Source organism: Meleagris gallopavo, chromosome 2 (genome assembly GCF_905368555.1).
Source record: "Meleagris gallopavo chromosome 2, MGAL_WU_HG_1.1, whole genome shotgun sequence".
NCBI classification, from domain to species: domain Eukaryota; kingdom Metazoa; phylum Chordata; class Aves; order Galliformes; family Phasianidae; genus Meleagris; species Meleagris gallopavo.
In genome coordinates, this window is record NC_139405.1 from 105442444 (window position 1) to 105464180 (window position 21737).

Below are 21737 nucleotides of genomic sequence, written 5' to 3' on the forward strand. Positions count from 1 at the left end.
GAAACAGCCCTCTACTGCACAAACACTGGTCCTCATCCTTCCTCTGAACAAACCTCACTTCCTCTACAGCTGCAAGGCTCAGAGAAGGTTGAGAATTTAGATAAAGAACGCCAAAGCAAGTAGCTGTATGCAAACATCAAGGCAGATTTATTCTGCAGCATTGATCTCATTATTTTGATCAACCTCCTTGCATATGCAGGGTTTCTACACCTACAAACTACTGTGTAAAATGAGATCAGAATTATTATTATTATTATTATTAAATTTCTCCCTTATACAGAGGGTGCTCCGTGGTATGATTTTGTTCTGAAAGACAGGAAACCTTCTTATTTGAAGGAACATTTCTTACAATGGATCTTTAAAACTCAAGTCAAAGCCTATTCTGATCATGCCATCTACAAAAAGGGCTTTGTATTGGAGGCTCAATTTTCTTACAAGCTATTCATCACCTTTCAATAGTTCTCCCCCTTCAGTGTTCCCTACTGCAAATATATACATCAGCATTTGTGTGGTAAGAATTGGAAGTGTCATGCAATAATCCTGGTGTCCTGCACAATTTTTCAGCGTAGCTATCATCTTCAATTATGTTCTGAGGCATTAAATAGGGGTGTAAGAGGCATTAAAACAAACAGGAATTCAAACATTCTATTTTTTAATATTCCAAATGCTCTTTGCCTTCGGTATGAAGGCACTCTGTATATAACCTTGCATTTAACATTCTCAATGATCCATCCTTCAACAGAAACAACAATTTTGCTGTCTGAAGAATACAAAATCCCTATAATCCTCTCATCCATGGATATTTTTTTTTCCAAACAACCTCTTAATTTGCATAGAATGACAATTTATTATTGTCATTCTAGAATAGTAATCTGGGAGAGAGCCAGCTATCATAGGATTTAAATGAAGTTTTTCTACAAGGGCAGTAAGCTTGACCTACTTACCCATAACGGCGAGAGATTCACACAAAGGAAGCAAACCTATTGTTTATAAGCATTACAAACAGATACAGAAAAAGAAAAATCAGCAAACCTGTGCTATCTCTTCAGTTTTTCTTAACTTTTCTTCCCAAGTCACAGTCATTTCCTGGATCAACTTTTCTGACTCCTCCAATCGTTCTTTTAATTCTGGTGATTTCATAGCCTGCAGAAATAAAAGTAAAGGGAAGAAGAAAGCTTACTGTGCTTTGTTTTTTTTTCACATCACTCTCACACAGATGGGGCAAAAAGGAAACATATCATTACTCATCTCACAATGCATACTCGATCAGTAAGTAAAGGGTTGTTTTAAATACATATTGCATGCAAATGCAGAATCCATCAAAAAGTTAGTTTAATTAGCTTCAAATACAGATGCTAAAGGGAAGTTTATGTACTTTAATGCAAACCAATTACACAATACTGGCAAATTTGCATAAAGATATTGAAACACAAGCTAATCTCATTTCTGTACCAATGTGAGCTTCCAGAAAGACTCTTATCTGAAACAATCTGTCTCCTGCATACTGCTGATGTGGATAAGCACAACCTCTAAATCGTAGCTACCATCTCAGTCCCTGGAACAGCCATGCCACCATAATATTTTTATTGTTTGTTATGATATAACCTAACTTGGGATGCATGATTTTTTTCTTTCCATTGGAAAAAAAAGTAAGATGTTCCTACATATGCATTTTCCAAAGCTGATATAAAAGAGGGCAAAATTTTTACACTACACGTTCACTTCTGCCAGTCTCAGTACTGGTATATTCTTCCTGCACTATCCTGAACCTATGGGCTTCCTAACATCATTATTTCACCACAACAATATGAAACTGTTTGGATAGTAGGTATTTATGCAGTGCCCATCAACCCATCATTCTTCATTAATTCCAACAAGAAAAGATCAAAATGAGTGCACTGAAAAAGAAAAGGGGAAAAGAGGATAACGTCTTATTCTTCAGGGGAAAAAAAAAGTCAACTGTCAAGTTCTGTTCTGCCATGGCTCTTTAGGAAACAGAAAGGACAGTGACATAAAAAAGAAGAAAAAAAACCTATTTATTGACCTCTATATTTAGAAATGAGCTTTGAAAATGTAACTCGACTATCATAATGAGGCAGTGCTTTTGTTCATTTTAAAAATGAATCACTATGCACCATTTCTGCAAGGACAATTTGATGGGCAACAAATGAAACAAACTGAAAGGAGAAAAAGAACACGTGCTTTTTGACCTTTACTGCATAGCCTCTTTATAGCAAACCAAACAGTTTTTTCCATGCTCTTTGTCAATGCTGCTCAGATGACAAGCGGGGTGGGATCTGAATACTTAGCAATGGAAATATTTATTACTTCATATTTAGGAAACACTACTTCATTGTTTTGGACAGCTGCCATTATTTTGGCATTAGTGCTCACAGATGAAACAAATAGGGAGTACTTGCTCTTCTCAAGAGTCCATTGTTCATATTTTAGGGGAAATCTTAAATATTCAACATGACATACCTCGAAAAAACCAATGCTCATTTACTGGATGCTTTGCACATTCATTAGCTCAAATGGAACAATCCAAAATTCATTAGACATTTGTAATATCACAACCAGAATTCCCTGCAAATCTCAAGAGTCAAATACTGTATGATGCAGAAAAATTGCAATTACAACAGTCAGATTATATCAGCATTGCTTTGTCACTTTTGAGAACGGAACTCAGAATTACTCTAGCTATTGGCCTTCATGGAATCACAGAATCATGGAATGGCCTGGGTTGAAAAGGACCACAATGCTCATCCAATTCCAACCCCCTGCTATGTGCAGGTCGCCAACCAGCAGACCAGGCTGCCCAGAGCCACATCCAGCCTGGCCTTGAATGCCTGCAGGAATGGGGCATCCACAGCCTCCTTGGGCAACCTGTTCCAGTGCCTCACCACCCTCTGGCTGAAAAACTTCCTCCTAAGATCCAACCTAAAACTCTCCTGTCCCGGTTTAAAACCATTCCCCCTTGTCCTATCACTATCCACCCTCACAAACAGCAATTCCCCCTCTTGTTTATACGCTCCCTTCAAGTATAGGAAGGCCACAATGAGGTCTCCCTGGAGCCTTCTCCTCTCCAAGCTGAACAAGCCCAGTTCCCTCAACCTTTCCTCACAGGAGAGCTGCTCCAGCTCTCTGATCATCTTAGTGCCCTCCTCTGGACCCGCTCCAAGAGCTCCATGTCCTTCCTGTACTGGGGGCCCCAGGCCTGGACACAGCACTGCAGATGGGGCCTCACAAGAGCCGAGCAGAGGGGGACAATCACCTCCCTCTCCCTGCTGGCCACTCCCTTTTTAATGGAGCCCAGAACACAGTTGGCCTTCTGGGCTGCAAGCACACGCTGCTCTTGCATTTAGTCCATGTTGCCTTCACAATTTCAAGGAGGAATCTATGCAGATATCCATAATATTGTCTAATGCCTGTAAGAGGTTCAGTTTAGAATGGTAAAAACTAGTAAGCAAGCAAACGTTATTCAAGTCAACTCACATCTTGCAGGAATTAGCTACAGTGAATTCTTAAAACAGACAAACAAAGCTCTACCTATAAACGGCACAATCTTTAGACTCCATCCCTACGCCTCCCTCTTCATCCTGATTTTCTGATCTGTATCCCCTAATAAAAACAGAACAGTTCAACTGAGAGTTTGAAGGGAACCTGGTTATGTTATCACCCATATTTCAACATCGACCTAAAGCAAAATGGAAGCAGCACGAAGGGAGATTTCCTGTAGGTATCACGTACCAACTTTCTGTGGCTTTTGCTTTCAGAGGCTCAGTAAAAAAGTTCTGACAACGAAGTCTACGTGGCTCAGACACTAGCCAAGACAAACATTTGTACCTCTGCTTTTGTGAGCTGTTCTCGCAGCTTCTCCACCTCCTCACGCAACTCCCGAATAATGCGAGCATTGGGATCCTCATTCACCACAGCGTGATTTACGATGTTCTTGGCCCGGTCTGCGTACCTGAGTGTCGAAAGGGTCTCATCGTAGTTGTCTGCTGCTGGGCTTACTGTTGCTACCATGGCAGTCTTGCTGTTGCCACCAAGGCTGTCCTGGAAAGCGGTCATGGTTATGAAGTTAAAACAGAATGTTTCTTTGGTTTTTGGTTTTATTCAACCTGTCAGTGAACTTAGCCAGCAAATAATGGCTGGAAGTGGAGTGGAGCAACTAGTAAAAGCAATGTACTTCTCAGAGCTCCTCAGCTGAGCTCTTCAGTTCACTGTAAATCAGCCCAGTAAATCAAGTAACATTTTTATTTGCAATTCTCTTTTTTTCCTTAGCACATTTACAAAACGTCATACTCAAGGAGCTCAGGAAGGATCATAATAAATTCAGAATTCAATACATGTTTTATTTAAATTACTTAAAGATCTCTTAAACAATACAGTTGATTTTATTTCTGTAACCATTTCAAAATGGGCCCTTCCACCCTACTCAGGCAGCTCGCAAATCAGAACCCAGTTATGTCAGAAATTGCCCTTTTGGAATTCGGTTGTCAGAAGAAGGGCGTGAAACCACATTCCTGCAAGGCAGTGTGTGAGGATGTGGGGGAAGGAAAGACACATTCCACTTATGTACTGACTGCAAAATTACGTTTTACAGTCTTGGCTTGTCCAGAAAATATTTAATTTTAAATTTTGCAAGTCTGTTGTTCATATATTTTCCTTTTTCTCCTCAATAATCCTTTCTGAGAAGAACCACACTATTAACTTTCATCTTTAATAACCCATGAAACCTAGGTCATGCACTGCCATTAAAGCAACGTGACTACATTAGCTTGCTTGTCTAACCATTTCAATTACAAAGCGCACAGCTTTTCCTAGCAATCATTAAACCAGCCCTTTAAGTATGGCATTAAGACATTTTTTTTTGCTGTGTGATGCTTAAAACCATTTGACAGCAGCCTGGCTGCTTCAGTGGTCAGATAAGCACTGGCCACACAGGCTGGTACTGCTTCACTGCTGCACTGCTAGAACTCTGCTGTCACCTCTTCAGCTTGAGAGGATAAATCCATTTGCATCATGTTCAGCACAGTGAGGTATGCTGGCGTGGCTAGAACTTGCAGGTAATGATATTTATAGAGAGGTCAAGCAGAAAGAATGGCCTTCTGGCTTCTTCCCCCATTTTCTGCATCTGAGGAGCAGCCACTGTTTATTAAAACTTATTTCAATTTACGTGCCTTGCAGGGATTCACTCCGTAACACAGAAATGTTTTTCCAAAGCATCTACTGAAAAGTTTAAAGAGCCCAACAAGAGCACAACTCATTCGATGGGATTTCTGTCTCTACAGAAGCCAGGAATCATCTCCAACAGCTTTCAAAGATTAGAAATGGAACTCTGCAACTGCAATCCCTGTTCTGCATAAAAAAATGAAGGTATTGGGGAGTTGGCCAGGTACACTGCTTCCAAATAAAGCCTTATCAACTGTACTAATTGGCTCCAAAATAGGATTAACTCACCATCTAAATCACAACTCCACTTCACAGGCAGCTGTTACAGTGATATATCCTATTCACAACTATCCTATTCACCCGTTATAAGCTGGGTAAAGTTTCTCTAGTACTGTGGCTATTCAAGCCCAAAGGCAGACTGTCTGATAAAGTTCTTTGTATAAAACTATTGTGCTGATTTCACTGGTTTCCTTAATGTTAAGAAAGAAAGGTAGATGAATAGTAAACCAGTTTCTCATTAATGTCTGCAAATCACCCTGGAAAGGCTGGGCTTGCAGTCATTACAAAGAGAATGGTAATAAGTATGTGCTGTTATTTTTAAGGTTAAGCTAGCCCTGTCTTTAGCATCAAGATTTCTGTGTAAGAAACATAAAAATCTAAAGATTCAAAATTACATTTTTAATAGCAGCTGTCAGCGAAATACGCAGAGCTTCTGAGCAAAATGGGAGAACAAGAGGTTTGTGATTATACAATTTGATAACAAATCCTCTATATACCATACCTCACCTAATGATCCTTCAAAATCTAAGTCTCTTCTGATCACTCAAGTGCACCAGGTAAAATATGAAAAGGAAAAAAACAAACACCTTTACTAGAAGGTGTTTTGTGTTGGATTTTTGTGTTTTTTTCTCTACATAGAAGTGGCTACATTTGTGTTTGCCACTCATTCAGAGAACAAGACAAATTCAGAACATTTCTATGCCTAAAATCAAATTTGCACTCCAAAACTTTAATTAGCAGGCTACATGCTTTTAAGGTCACTGTACATAGGAATTTGGAAGAACAACAAATAAGAGCTTGGCCTTTAATTTGACATAGAAAAAACTCATATTTAACAATTCTGTTTTTCATTTAGACCTCACAGATCTTAATTCAAGGGCCATCATAATAAAGGCTTATATTTTCCCCCCAGATTATCAAACAGTCCTAAGTAAGAGAAATCAATGCCCATTTTGGATGAATATAATGGCAAAATCCTTCTGACCTGTTTCTCAGACTGTAAGTGGGATAACGCTCTGCAATTACACTCTTCTGACAAAAGTAAAGTGTATTAGTAAATATATTAGACAATTAAGAAAAAGCTAATAGTTTTAATCAAAATCTTCAAAGGTAATAACCATGCCAGTACATAAAATTCAGTTATATGTGGCAATAACCCAAATTAAATCAGTCCCAAGGTTCTGTGTGAAGTTGCACATTAACTGACCCAGAAAAGATAAATTCCTTCTTCTCTAGGCCACAACACATCAGCAGAAGACAAGCAATTCAGTCTGTGAAGGTACCAATGGCTTCTACCCAGCTACTTTTCCAAAGACAAGCATAGTTAAAATAAAAAACTGAAAATAAAGGCAAAAGAATAGTGTTTTATTTCACTGAATAGGATTCTTCTCCTCTCTTTTATTTCTCTTTTTAAAAACAGATGGAAGTACTTACTTTAAGTAACCAAGTGAGCACAGAATCACGATAAGGAACAAATTTGTTCTTGTTCTTGCCAGCAGCCTGATCCGCCAAGGCAGAAATAACCAGTCCAAGAGTTGTAAGGGATCTGCACCGAGAACACAAGCAACCATTAACAAGTGTAAATATTCATAGGGCAAATGCATATTTAGACTGCCCCTTTCTCTCAAAAAATGAGCTCCAATGGGAAAGCTTCTCGTACAGTTTCAACCCTTATTTTCTCACAGAAGCTCAACTGCTCATTTTCAATGCATGTTTTCAGCCTTAATAATCATGCAATTAAGTGGTAGTTGCAGGAACACAAGAACAGAAAGACAGATGCCAGCTATTTTAAATAGGCAAAGATCTCATTCAACATCTAAGAGTTCTGAATATAAGATGGAGGAGGAGAGAGAGGGGAAGAAGAAAAAAGGCTATAAAAGCTGACACTGATTTTATCCTGTTTCAGATACTACATTTAGCAGTCACAAAGATGAAAGGAGAAGAAATAATCACCAACTCTTACTTGTTAATGTTGCTCCCTTCTTTCAGCCTGTCTCCTGCAGCACCAGTCTTAGTTGCCCTTTCACTACCTGCTAAATCCACCAGACTCAGCTTGCCCACCTTCTCACCTGATGTCTGCAAAAGGAACCAGAGAACAGCTATCATTCGTTCACCACTAAAATCAAGTGACATGGTTTGACAACAGTTTTTCAAGGAAAAAATCAAGCTTCATTACTTGGTGCAGCCTTGCTACAGCTTGAACAATACTGTGTGTTAACTCACTAGCTCAGAAAACAGAAGCGTATGAAGTCAGATGACTTCCAGACATCTCCAGAGGAGGAGAACACAGGGCACATCAGTCAAATGTTAAATCAAGAAAGAGTGCAGAGGGGATACAGGCCAAGGAGCCACATCAAAAGAATCTATGGGGTCTACAGTCTCTGCCTTTGTTTGATTGTGAAAACAACATCCAAAAAATCTCAGATTCTGTATCAAGTTTCATCCCTGATTTTCAGTGAGTAGGAATGAACATGACAATTAGCATAATATATGAAAATGGTTATAATTGCGGAAGCCTCCTATACCCTTAGCAGCATCTGAGTTAACACACAGCATCTGCTATGTGTTTCAATTCTGTGACGAATTTTGTTATAAATCTCCATTATTCCTCGTAATTCTTGCCAATTATCTCACTTGACCCAAAATGGCATTCTGAAACACTCCATAAACTTCATGTAACAATTTACAGTTGAAGAGCTAACGTGGTCATTGAGAACCACTTGGTTACATCATCTCCTTTGCAGGATCTATTACATGAGTACCTCAGTATCACAGTTGCAAAGTACTACATTTCACTAAATGAACAAGGTAATTACAATCAATATGTTTCCAAAAACACTACTCCAAGCCTTTCAAAATACAATATAAATGCCAGGCCATTCTGAAACAGTCATTTCCAGGACTGAAATGACCAGCAGATAGGAAACCAGAGAAATCTATTCCAAAAATTTACATAGTGGTCACTGAAAGACGCAGTAAATACAATCAAAATGACCAACTTGCATCCAAGCTGACCAGGACCACAAAAAATTCAGCATGCAGTACTGCCACAGAAAAAACAGAAAGGAAACTTGTGGCAAACCAGGGAGTTTAGCATAGTTTAAGTGATTATCTGAAGTGCAAATGAGAAAAAAATTCCAAACAAGGAACAAGGAAAATTGTCTGCATAAGAGGATTATGGGAGACTGTGAGGTGAAGAGGAGAAGAAAGTCTAAATGCTTCTTCAGCTTTACAATGTACTCAATATTTACACACGTGCACTCTTCACATTTGCTCCAGGTACAGCCAACTTTTCGTCAAGGCTTTGGAGACATTAAAGAATTGCCTGAGCACAAGCGTAAGACTTTTGGTATCAGAGATCAATTTCAATTTTAGTTTATCACATTTTCAGTAAGGGATTAAATAATATTTACATATAAATGTATTTTTCACACTTTGAAATTAGCAAGAGTTTCTGTTTATGAAGTTGATCCTTTGTATGTATTTACATGAAATAAATCTTTGAAGGAGACTGCCACATTTACTCTCCATTGTTCTTCCTGTATTCCTGTCTTCTATCTAAATACTATGTATTTACTTTCTCCTCCAAGTCTGTACTACAAACTGTTGCTTAAAAGCAAGTTTCTTTTGTTTAGATTCTAGGATTAGGAGATGCTTCCTCCACCCTCCAGTATGTCTACTCCAACTCTGGACCAGTATTTCTGCTTTCCATATCAAAAACCACATTTCACTTATCTATTAAAACTAATTTCCCTACATTTGATTGCCAGCACGTGAGCAGTACAAGAACTCTGCTAGACAAGGTCACAGCTAACCTAGTCCAGTGCTAACACTGAGAATGGGAGACTACAGCAAAAGACCCTCAGAGATCTTTTCCACTCAACATTCTCATAGTCCATGAAATACACTGAAGCACAAGACACGTGTCCAGACTTAACATTTGGACATTATAACATGTTTTACTTACTCCTGATTGCACATCATAGAGTGTGTGGGTGAGGATAATCTTGAAGACTGCGTGGGACCGACTGCTCTCCTCATTCATGTTGGTTGCAGCCACTGTGCGAGATTTGTTGCCCTCAGACATCAAGGACTCGATGTCCTAGACACAATTTTCACAGCCATAAGCACACCTGTATTATCATGCTTTTCAGTTATCTACCAAAGCAATCTCATTTTGGTGAAATCTAGCAGGCATCTTCCACCACGTTTCCCACTGTTTATTCATACAATGTGAGAAACAAATATTTTTATCTTCCCTTTATAGTCTAGAAATTAAACAATGTTGTGAAATTCAGCTACTGTGATACTTGGGAAATACGTAGCTCCCCTGCTTCAGTGTTTAAGGATGCTCTTGTAAAATACCTCTCCAGAGCTTTTATTTACCCACCTAGCTAGATGATGCTAAAGAAAACAAAAACCAATTAAACAAAAGCACACCACAGAACACTCTGACTTGGTACGCTGAATTATGAAAAGCTGCTGGGCAACATAAAACAGAAATGCATGCAACGTATCTTTTATAAACAGAAACTGCCAAAGAGAGGTAGATAAATACATGGAGAGACTACAAAAGCAAGGACTTCACTGTTCTCATGTTTTGCTAAAGTGGCACAATTCCATCCCATATTTTTTAGTGATAAGACAAAGGGGAATGATTTTAAACTGAGACAGGGGATGTTTGGATGTTAGGAGGAAGTTTTTCAGCCAGAGGGTGGTGAGGCACTGGAACAGGTTGCCCAAGGAGGTTGTGGATGCCCCATCCCTGCAGGCATTCAAGGCCAGGCTGGATGTGGCTCTGGGCAGCCTGGGCTGCTGGTTGGTGACCCTGCACACAGCAGGGGGTTGGAACTGGATGAGCATTGTGGTCCTTTTCAACCCAGGCCATTCTATCATTCTCTGATTTCTCCCATCGTACATCAGTACTTCTTAAAAACTGGGGCATTTTACAAATTCATACACGTACACTTGCTACCCAGTTATACCCTAGTTATAGTACTTCCCAATAGGAAAGTTTCAAGCAGTGTAAATGAGTACTTGTCATGCAAACAATCACTTGTTTGTATTTCCAGTGTGCCTGCATGCTACTTGCAGGTGACAAAAAGTGACAAGGAGCGATACTGAAAGCCTGTCTATGCTAACTGCCAGTTCTGTAATCAATCACTCAACACCTCTCATTAATACACTCTAGACTCATCTTAAATTTGGGAGGAAAGCTGTTTCATTACATAGTTCAACGACCTTGAGAGTTACTGAATAGTATAGGATGAAAATAAGTTTCTGCTATTGACTCTGTTTTTCCCAGAGATCACAATACAACAGTTGTACAGCTCTCTTGCTCTAAAATCCACATTTCTGCCGTGGCAATTAGGAGTAGGTTAATAATTTTGCTTAAGGGACAGTACCCTAGTGTACAGGATGCCAACACAAGCCTTTCATAAAACTGATCCTTACCTTGTAGCTAGCAACAGCTAGTTTGGATAGCCCATCTACATAAGGACCATAAACACTGTGTTCTCTAACTTTTAATGACTGCCGGCTTCTGGATGGAAAAAAAAAGTTACTTATAAGCACATGCTTGATGAAAGACAACCTTTACAGACAATCAGCTTCTCAGTGATAGATCTCAAACACGATGGTCTTACAGTTACCAAAATAAAGCACAGAACAAGGACTGTAAAGCAACTTAGAAGTCTTATGTCTACACATACAATGCTAACACAGACATTTTTGTCACTTCATAGAAGCTGGCATTAGACTGAATTTACTCCAAGCTTTTAGCCTTACTGATTTATTTTTATTTAAAATAAAAAGACACTGACGTGAGGAGGAAGAGAAAATCATCCAACCCAAATGCCTTAGAAGGGATCCGTTAAGGCAATTCCTGGATGCATCCAAGGCAGGCTGGATGTGGCTCTGGGCAGCCTGGTCTGCTGGTTGGTGACCCTGCACATAGCAGGGGTTGAAACTAGATGAGCACTGTGGTCCTTTTCAACCCAGGCCATTCTATGATTCTATGATTCAATGAAGTTGGTATGTTGAAAGAAAAAGCGTATGGCAACATACTACAGTGTTCACACACACATTACCTACCCTTTCGGGTCAAGAAGATCTCTGACTTTCTCATTGTATATCTCCATGTAGGATACTTCCACTTTAAAACTCTGCTCTTCATTTTCTTCCTTCTGTGCTCTTTCAAAGAGACCGCTGCAAAGTCTAGGGATTAATCCAGGTTGGTCAGCAGTACCCATCATTGTGTATGATTTTCCAGATCCTGTGTGATTGAATTTATAATTAGTGAACATGCAATACAGTGGTTTTTGCTGTGAAGAAGGCAAATGCGGAGAAGACAAAAAAATAATATTACAAACCTGGCATTTTAGTGAAAGACATTTGTGCAGTTTTCTATTTTAAAACAACCAGAACATCATCAGTTAAAAACTATACAATTAAAAAGAAAAGAAAAACGAGTAATTTAGTTCAAACAGAGAAGAGTTTCAGACAGATAGTTCTGCTGTAGAGGACAACCCACTGATACCCACATGCATGTCACAACAAAAAAAATCAGTTGGACAAGCATATTCATTTTTGCACATTACATTTAAAATGATGATTATTAAAGCTTATTCTGACTGCAGAGGCAGAAAATAAGGGTGATGCACTGAATTCAAGGACGGTCACGATCAAAGATAACAATCCAAACTGTGAAAAATAAGGGTAGCCAGCAACAGATACAAGCATTTCTCATCCTGTCCACCTCGTATCTAATGTTAGAAAGGAGAAGAAACATTTTCTGATGTTTGCACAACATAAAAATGCCTGTGTTGTAAGGCATTTCTCCTGAAATAATGTCACTATAGCCACGGAAAGTCTCCACTCAGAAATTAATGACTTGTGTGTCAGTGTTTTGCATACATTCTGAAGGGACTTACCAGTTTGCCCATAGGCAAAGATGCAAGCATTATAGCCTTCAAAGGCATTCTGAAGAATATTCTCTCCAAGGCACTTGAAAACAACATCTTGACCTAAGAAATAAAACACACAAGCTAGCATTGTAACAAGGTGGGAGAGTGTTTTTTTCTTGGTTTGAATTCTTCAATAATTATGTAAAAGCAAAGAGCATTTTTTTTTGGCTGTTCTTGCCTAAATAAATTATTTAGCATTCAGTATTTGCTCCCTTAACAGTAGCACGGACATCAGCTGGTAGATATGCTCCAGATGTGTACTACTACAAAACTCAGAACCTATGATTATTGTGCATATATGTGTATGTGCTTACAACAGCATGCTAGCAATCTTCATGCTCAGGAGTTTTATCAGCAGAAAATCTACTACCAGCTGCATGAATTCATCCACTGGTGAATGCCAGCACCTCAACATATCCTCAACCCATACATTTTAACTACCGCCAAATGTGATTTTGCAGAGAAGAAATCACCTCCACATGAGAGATAATACAGACCAAGATGTATGCATTAGCAAAACGTCGGGTTACCACTTCTTGAAGAATTGATGGAACAGGTTGCCCAGAGATGTGGTTGATGCCAGGCTGGACCAGGCCCTGGGCAACCTGATTTAGCTGTGATGTCCCTGTTCATTGCAGGGGAGTTAGACTAGGTGGACTTTAAAGGTCCCTTCCATCTCTAAGGGATCTATGATTCTGTGAATTTCACACACGGAGCACTGCTTTTCCTTTCCCTCATTAAGTCCATAACTTAAGCCAACTCAAGACTTGATGCATGCAAACTCTCCCATCAGAACTCCAAATAGCTGTGCCTATCTAAATGGTTTGTGTCAAATAAACCCACTGTATATCACACTCAATTCCTCATGAACTACTGCTTATTACAAATATTGGGATCCTTTATTTATTTGTTTTTAAATCCATGGAAACAAGCTAAAGTAAGTACAATTTTTAAAAGATAACAAGATTGAAAAAAGGAAAAGATCACCAACTGTTAAGTTCTAACATATTTCAGATCTAACCAAATCTGTTTGCCAAAATATGCCAATAATACCCCAGAATCTCTTAATTAAATACTCCTATATTAAATTAGGCTCTTTTAATACTCCAATTATTAAGTCCTAATAAGATGCTCTCACCAGAACTGGAAAACAAACAGGTATATTATAGTAATATTCCTCATATCCTGGAAAGAAACTGATTAAATGCTTTTAAAATGATGCACTTAGAACAGTATTCAAAATATAAATGTAAATATGAGGAACCCATTATTGTGATGGATTTCTCAATTTCCTGCACTGCAGATGGGTAGCAATGCCTATTGCTATCCCAATCATCATCTTTAGAAAAGAAAAACAGGAATGATTTAAGTTTTTCCTTTTTCTTTTGACAACAAGCAGTCATACTGGGGAAAGATATTCCATGCCATATGGTCTGTGCCCTTTAGCAAATACTGCATTATAATTAGACCATTTGTTCTCGGAGACAACACGCGCAAAGCTACAGCAAATATTACCTGCATATTTTTCTTTGACAGATTCATCCATAGACCAAAAGCAGTGATCGTAAGCAAACACCTGTAGAAAAACAACCAGGAGGGTACTTTAGAGAAACCACTGCCAAATCAAACACGTTATCTCTGTTTTGATAGTGCTGTATTATGTTGGCTAACATCGTGCTACTTGAGCCCACTCTGAACACAATGTGCACTCCTGAAGAATTATTTATTTCCTGCGGATTCAGCAACTGAAAACAAACCCTTCATCTTTCTACATGAAGGCCCGTTCCTTGGTTGTATTTTTTCTTGCTTTTATTTCTTCTTTTCTGCTATGTGAATCCTTGTCGATGTTCTCCAACAGCTCTCCACGAGGCAACCAAGTGGATGTCAAGGAGCTCTTCTCATCTTTCTTCAATCCCATCCTTGCAATTCATTTCTCACAAGATTTGCTATTCTGCAAACCGACAGATGTCCCCTGGCTGCTTCTGCCCACCACCTCCCAGTTCTTCTTGTCTGCATAAATTAACAACACGCCTTAGGGCAGGAACCCTTCTGTACATGAGCAGTGTGTATTTATATACTGCTGACAAACAGAAGCAGCCATCACCAAAGTCCATGAGCAAATGAACTGTATCACTAGAAGAACAGTGCTGACACCTTTTCAAATGGAAAAGTTTCAGTTTTGCAGTGAACCCATTTAAAGGCATCTTTCACTGTGACAGATGACCCCCACAATAGGGCAGTGCCTGCTCCAGGATCCCAGGCTGCAAAAATAGATGTTTGCAAACCAATGCCTCTGGCTATGCATTTGTAAGCAAAAAAAAATTAAAAAAACAGGGTCGGAGCTGGTCTACTTTCAAACAAAATCCATTCTGTAGGATATAGGGGAAAGGAAAGTGCCACGGGTTGCACTTCGCCTGCTTACTCCTCATCTAAGTTTAATTAAGGCTGCTCTTTTCCCTTTAGACATTCGTTATGGCTACAGAGCTGGTTTAAGTGCACTCTGCCAACATCTCAAATTCACCTTCTGAACACCAGTTTGATTATTTCTGAAACTCTACTAAAACATTTCCCTGTTCAGGCTCAGTGAAGTCTGTGGTCTATGCTAAAGGCACCAACCATGCAGCAGTGTATACACAGGTAAGGCACCCTAACGTTTTTCACTTAGTAAAGATTGTAGGACAAAATATGTTGCATCATACCTACATTAATAATAGAGAAACCCTCCAGAGAAATATTGATTCTGTAATGACTGATCTCAGTTATACCATTCCCTAAAGAATCATATCATGGTATCTGAAGAAATCATTTAGGGATTCACAAAGCAGGAAAGAGAATCTTTCTCAAGAGTTTATATATACATAAATTATAATTATAGTATAATTAAAGTATAATTAAAATAAGTTAGAAAAATTATACAAGTGTTGAAAATCTGGACTACCAACATATCCAGCACTACTTACATCCGTGAAAATGCTTAGTGCAGCAAAATCCTTCAGATTTAAACAACTTATCTTCAAAAACACATTTCTTTTTTGACACCCTCCCCTTTTTTTTATAAAGCAGAGGGATGTTGCAGCATCATGTAAAACAAAATAGTTTATTTTGCAGCCTCTAAATAAACGAACTGCTGTTTTGAAATTGAAATTACGTGGTTTTACTTGGTTCTTTGAATTTATTAAACAATTACACACACTACTATAACATCCCAGGACATCATTGGATATATGACCGCAGCAATAAAGCTGAATACCAGTGTGCCAGGATAAAGATAGATAACAGCATGCCAAGTACAAAGTCATGGGACCAACAAAATGAGTTTGCTACAACACAAATACCAGAAAATGCTTTAAAAAACCCACAGACAACAAGCAGTCTCCCATTTACAGCCTGTAATGCTGAGCATGTATGTTCTCATTTGGTCCCGTGATTCATCTTTTGGCAGAGGCTACACAGTGCTCTTCTGCAGTAAGGAAATGCTTTGAGTTTCTTACTCAACAGCTGACCAGCTGCAGGGCTGTTTTTCTGAAATGCTTTCAATATTTGGCTAACACACGACCGACTGAGCCACCACAAGCACAAAGCAATAAGGGTCCTTACCTTCGGCTGGGTCCTGCTGCTCCCAGAAGCAGCAGCAGCAGCAAGGATATGGTGCAGCACGTGGGGCAAGAAAAAAGAAAGACAAAAGAAAAAGATTGTTAGCTAAAGGGACTTCAGCTTAATTGCTCTACTGTTAATATTTCATTTTGGAGCGCTGTATTTAAAAAGTTTGGTTTTTTCCTCTCATCTCTCCTCAAATGAGAGGAGAATAGCAACTCCTGTACTTTGTCATGTGCACAGCTGAAAACTTTCTGACAGAATACAGTGAGCACCAGAGCAGTCTGTAAGACAACAGCACAGCAACAGTCAGTGCACCAATGATTCAGACACTGGCACCAGGTTATGCAGCATTTTCTCATGCAGAGGGCTGGAGAAACCCTGCAAACACAGCCGCAAGGAAGTGATGCTCTCTTTGCCCCGGGCCTTGCAAATGGCATTGGTAAGCTCCTGCCATCAGCAAAGCCTTGCAGCATCACTGATTTCTTTCTTTTGACAGAGCAGGAGCTGTGTGCCATCACGTTATGCTGCTCATGTGGGTTGAGAAGTGAGTTGAAGAATCGTAATGTCAGCACGGTCTCTCAAAAATTATTATTTATAAATCAAGTCCATCATTTCTTTTTACTTAGGCTTGAATTTGATATGAATATAACTCACCTACCAGGACTGAGCAGCGCTTTGGCTAGCAGTAGCAGTTAATTCAGCCAACGTTACCCTGCAGCAGCCACGTCACAGGGTCATTTAAGTGAGCAGGGTAGCTCCTGTTGGTGAGGAAGGTTTATTCCTATTCCTACAGGAAGATCACTCTTCCTACAGAGCAAGGCAAACACGGAGCCTGGGCTCAGTGCATGAGTTCAGCACACAGAGATGCTGCCCTGCCCTTAATTCAGACCAGCAGCTCTGCTCTGCCCCAGCCCAATTCCCAGCAGATTATCCTATGACAGCACACTTGACCTTTCCAGCCCTCAGTACAGCACATATTACTGAGCATCTGGAATAAAGCAGCAATAAGGATATAATCTGAAAAGTCCTATCATACTTTAAGAGGATGGATTACACTAGGCTATACATCAGGCTTAGTTTAGACTGAAGGTCTTAAAATGAGTATCTCATTTACTAAAGATGTGCACATACACATGAAACCACGTTTCTCTGCCACACTTAATGCAAGCACACACAAAAGGAAACCTTACATCAAAAGACATCAGTATTTAGGATACAGATAGCTGTCCTACACTCTTGGACTAAAAAAGAGCAAATCTGACAAATGTTTCCCAAAGGATGGAGGGTGCACACTGTACCACACAGAAGCATGCTATGCACAGCCTGACCCATCATCCCACAGCTGGGCCCAGCAAGCTATGAAAAGATTTGCAGCCCAACTGGAAACCCCATGGGAAATAAAACAGATGGGAGGAAGCAGCACCCAGACTGCTGGGTGTTCCCGGGAGGCTCCCTGCCCCACTACAGTGCACTGTGTCCAATGGCAGACAGAGCATCCTACACAAAGCACCGCCAGCCATGAGGTATGCAACCAACACTGCCTATTATTAAGGCTGAGGCAAGCAACAAAACCCCAGAGCATCCCAACAGCTCTTATGTTGCACTAGCTGCAGGACCAAGGCACACTGACAAGACACAGGTATAATTCCCCCCCACAAATTTAGTGAGGAAAACAACACAAGAAATGAGGAGAGATGAAAGATGACTGGGGAAAGGCAAGGACAACTCAGACCTTATCCTTCTGTGTAGTTTAAAGATAGCAGCCAGCTGACAAGACAGCACATGCTCTGCATCAGTCATAGCACATCCTGCTTCTTGCTGCGATCAGAACTGGGTAAGCAAGAGAACAAAACTGGGGGACAGCAAGTCAGAAAGCAGGGGGAAGAGGTATGGAGGCTGTATGATGTCATCTAATGAGCCAGGAGTATTTTATTTATTTATTTTTTTCTGAAAAAGGACATTTCCAATAGCAATAGCAATAGCAACATTCAAACTATAAACTTGGATAAGGGTGATTTTTTGAGGCTGGTGATGCAGTGGAACAGGTTGCCCAAGGAGGCTGTGGATGCCCCATCCCTGCAGGCATTCAAGGCCAGGCTGGATGTGGCTCTGGGCAGCCTGGTCTGCTGGTTGGCGACCCTGCACATAGCAGGGGGTTGGAACTGGATGAGCATTGTGGTCCTTCTCAATCCAGGCCATTCTATCATTCTATGATACTGTCCCTAGCACAAGGCCATGGCTGTTCTCATGGAATGAATATAAAATATTTGAATATTTTCAGAAGATTCTGGTAAAAGAATGCATAGTAAAAAGTTTCAATTTAAAGTAAAAAAAAGAAAAAAAGGGAGAGGAAACAACTTCAACAATAACTATGAATTGGGGAAGTCCTAGAAAATCCCCCAGAAATGTTTACTGCTTTCTACTTTCAATCTTCCATAAGCACTGCAGCAGTAAGCACATCAGATTGCAGTCCAATTGGAGCTGTACTGTGCCTTTCAGCAGGAGCTGCTCGACAGAAACTCCAGAAAGGAGTTGAAGACCCAAGCAGAAAAACAAACTGATGAGGAAAATCTACATGGACTTCACAGCAGAAAGCTCTTGGCATCTCCCAGCAACACCACACCTTCAGCTTTGCTCCCGAGGAGCTGCCAAGGCAGCCAAGCTTGTTTGCCTTAGATCAATTTGTATTCATCCATGCTTTATTATAAGTAAAGCTAGCATCATGTGTCACAGTAATTTATCCTTTGGATGCAAGAACAACTCCATTTAGAATATATTTTATTCTTTTTAAAGTTTGTTTAGATATAATCCAAACCATTCCATTCTTTAGACTTCTTAAGCTTACCATCAGCTAATTTGTTCATGTCCCTGAATTACAGACCCCGTTATACCTCGATGACATGGACTCCATGCTCCCAGACAAATCTGAAAGAGAAATGTTGTTGTAACTCTGCCTTCACTCCTGCTCAGCACATGTGGGCATCTCAACACAGCAGGACAGGCAGCCCCAGTGCTGGTCCTAGGATCAGCTCAAGGTGAAGAAACTTGAGCGCAGTACCTACAGGACAAATGCCAGGTGACCTGTAGAAGTCCCTTCCAACCTCAGCCCTTCTGGGATTGTATGAGTAATCTGTAAATTAAAGCAGTACAGTAACTACGTTGAGTCCCGACTCATCTGCATCACATCTCAGCTGGTCCCCAGAACAAGTGACTAATGCTATGCTGGGCAGAATTATTTGTCTCCATGGTTCTGAACAGACCTTCCCCACTCCAACTCATACCACCACTTCTGGAAAAACAACAACAAGAACAACAAAAACACAGCAGGGGAAAGATGCTAGAACATCTAATAAATTCAAATCTCACATCCACAGAATCTCACCATATGGCCACAATAAGCCAATGTGGGCTCTGTTTGAAGAGCAATGGGTTAAAGGTTAATGGCTTTATGGGCTGAAGGGTTTTTCAAAAATTTCATCCTTCAAACAAGACTTCTGAGTCTTGTGAGCCATACCTCTGAGGGTAAATACTGGATGCAGATGAAGCTGAACACCAAAAGGACCTCTGCATCGCTCATGTTGTCTCAGCATTAAACCTCTGTCTGGACAGAGATGCAGGATTTAACATCAGTTTTTGCAGTCTTGTATTCTGGAATAGCCAAGCTTATGATTTTCAAGTTTACCATCTCCATGAAGAAGCAAATAAATCCTCTGCTGTACTGCAAGAGCCTCCTAGCATGAAGAAGCCGATAAAGTGAAGGCGTTATTGAAGAGCTCTGGCATCAGTAAGCCACAAGGCAGACAACTTCACGTTCAAAGCTTGGGAGCTTGCCTATCTTTCTCAAGCAGATTCCTAACTGGAAGCATATTTCTAACTGATTCAGAATGAGGTTTTCTGACATTGAAATGTTATGACTTTTGCTCTCTAAATTTCAGCTCCAGAATCTCTTTCCTAAAGCCAGTTAATGGCAAAATTACATTTAGTAATGCAATGGGTTGTCAAACAGAGACATAACTGAAATACAGCAGTATGGCAACAGATAAGAAAATGGAGAATTCGCTGAGAAGCTGTTTCCTTTTCTTCCGTATATCACACGAATACAACTGCAAAGCTTTTTTTTTTCACATACAAACAGAGGAAATGTCTACTAAATCAGGTTTTGATCACTTCAGGCTCCTTTATCCCACAATGTCTAGAAATAAACTTTCTTAACAGACTAAGTACTCTTAAAATGCTGTGCCCCACAAGATTGCTCCAATTTCCAGATGTTAACCAATTAATAAAGCTCTTACAGTTTTCCTTCCCCACCAATACCGACCTCTGGCAAAAAACCCACACTGTCCTATTGAGAAAAAAGAACCTGCAAGCAGATGTACTCCCTTTAAAACAAAGTCCCCAAATACGTCAAAGAAAATGTAAAAGAGCATAGAGGATTCAGAGCTCAGATTTGTGTAGCTAAAAGGAACAAAAGTGATCACTGTTACTTAGAAAATTCCTCTGGTGCTGCAGGCATTCCAAGCATAGTTGGCGGTTACTTAGTTTCTACTGACAAAACTCATTTTTGCCAGCTCACTCAAAAAAAAAAAAGGCTTGAAAAACAAGAATTTGGGCAGCACAGGAGCTCTGTGGGTTTGGGGTATTTTCTTGCCAAAGCTGTATTTCCCGTATTGTTCGTCTCCTCGCATTCAGTCGGTGCACGTATCCCATAAAGTCATAGTATGACAAGGGGATTACAACTTCATCCTTTTGTTTGTATACACTTAGATGTTGGGATGCTATTGTGCTCTAAGAGAATGTTTGGTGAGCATCCAGTACCCAGACTTTCAATTACTATTGTGCACTGGAATACTCTTTAATAAAGCCTGATGCCTGGTCTGATATTAAATGTGGAGGCTGTTGGCCCTGCCTGTGGCAGAGGGGCTGGAGATTCATGATCCCTGAGGTCCCTTCCAGCCCAGGCCATTCTGTGATTCTGTGTAACGTTGTCTAACCAATGGAGAAGGTAGCAGGAAAAACATCTTACAGTTTGGCAGCCTTTCAACTCCACAGAGAGATCTCCAGATGGACAACACCAACCTCCCACCCTGGGACATGGCAGTAAAAACCTTCTGCCTCTGGGACAGCCTCACAAGTGGCTTTAATCCCAAGCAATCAGCCCACCACCCAGGAGTGGTGTGATGAGCTCCTGGAGAGGCAGAAAGCTCAGGGTGTGCATGCATACATGTATAGGTGCATAGAAACACCGCTCACATGGCAATCTTGTGCATCACAGCATCAGTGTCAGCAGCAACCTTAAGCTGAAGCCAAAGGGCTAAAAAGCTAAGTCAGTGATCTACGTGGTTAATCCTAAAATAAGATATGGTATGCTATGCAAAGTAAGCAGGTTAGACTAAAAAACATCATTAAAATGTCCATGCAAGCCTCAGCCATAAAGGATACATCTCAGTTGGATACACTGAAAAACAGAGCAGTACCACAGGCTAACAAATTAGAGGAAAAACTCTACATCCAATAGACTCACTAGTGGGATGTTTTTGTAGAAAAGCTTTCCTGATGTGGACATAATTACACGTTGTAAAGACACTTCAATAACAGTATTTTACAGGAAGGGGGAAGGCCAGTCTGAATTTTCACAAGGCTTCTTCAGTGGCACAAGAGAGCCTGCACAAACAGCAGTTGTAGGAGGGTAACACTGCCATTAGAATTACCTCATCCTAC

The 21737-nt window shown here is 40.1% G+C and overlaps 1 protein-coding gene across 4 annotated transcripts in view; it reads right to left on the minus strand.

Moving 5' to 3' along the window:
- The window catches only part of KIF13B (kinesin family member 13B), a 124171-nt gene that overhangs the window by 60005 nt on the left and 42429 nt on the right, over window positions 1-21737 (minus strand). For 2 of the 4 annotated variants that reach the window (XM_085218276.1, XM_085218274.1), the window contains exons 3-12: window positions 16020-16032; window positions 13938-13998; window positions 12390-12482; window positions 11551-11731; window positions 10912-10999; window positions 9425-9559; window positions 7421-7533; window positions 6892-7003; window positions 3847-4059; window positions 1033-1143 (exon numbers count right to left, since the gene is read on the minus strand). In XM_085218276.1, coding sequence (XP_085074402.1) covers window positions 1033-1143; window positions 3847-4059; window positions 6892-7003; window positions 7421-7533; window positions 9425-9559; window positions 10912-10999; window positions 11551-11731; window positions 12390-12482; window positions 13938-13998; window positions 16020-16032 — 1120 coding nt within the window. Of the gene's footprint in view, window positions 1-1032; window positions 1144-3846; window positions 4060-6891; window positions 7004-7420; window positions 7534-9424; window positions 9560-10911; window positions 11000-11550; window positions 11732-12389; window positions 12483-13937; window positions 13999-16019; window positions 16036-21737 lie in introns of all 4 variants that reach the window. The other 2 variants (XM_085218275.1, XM_085218273.1) reach the window with 1 other exon arrangement.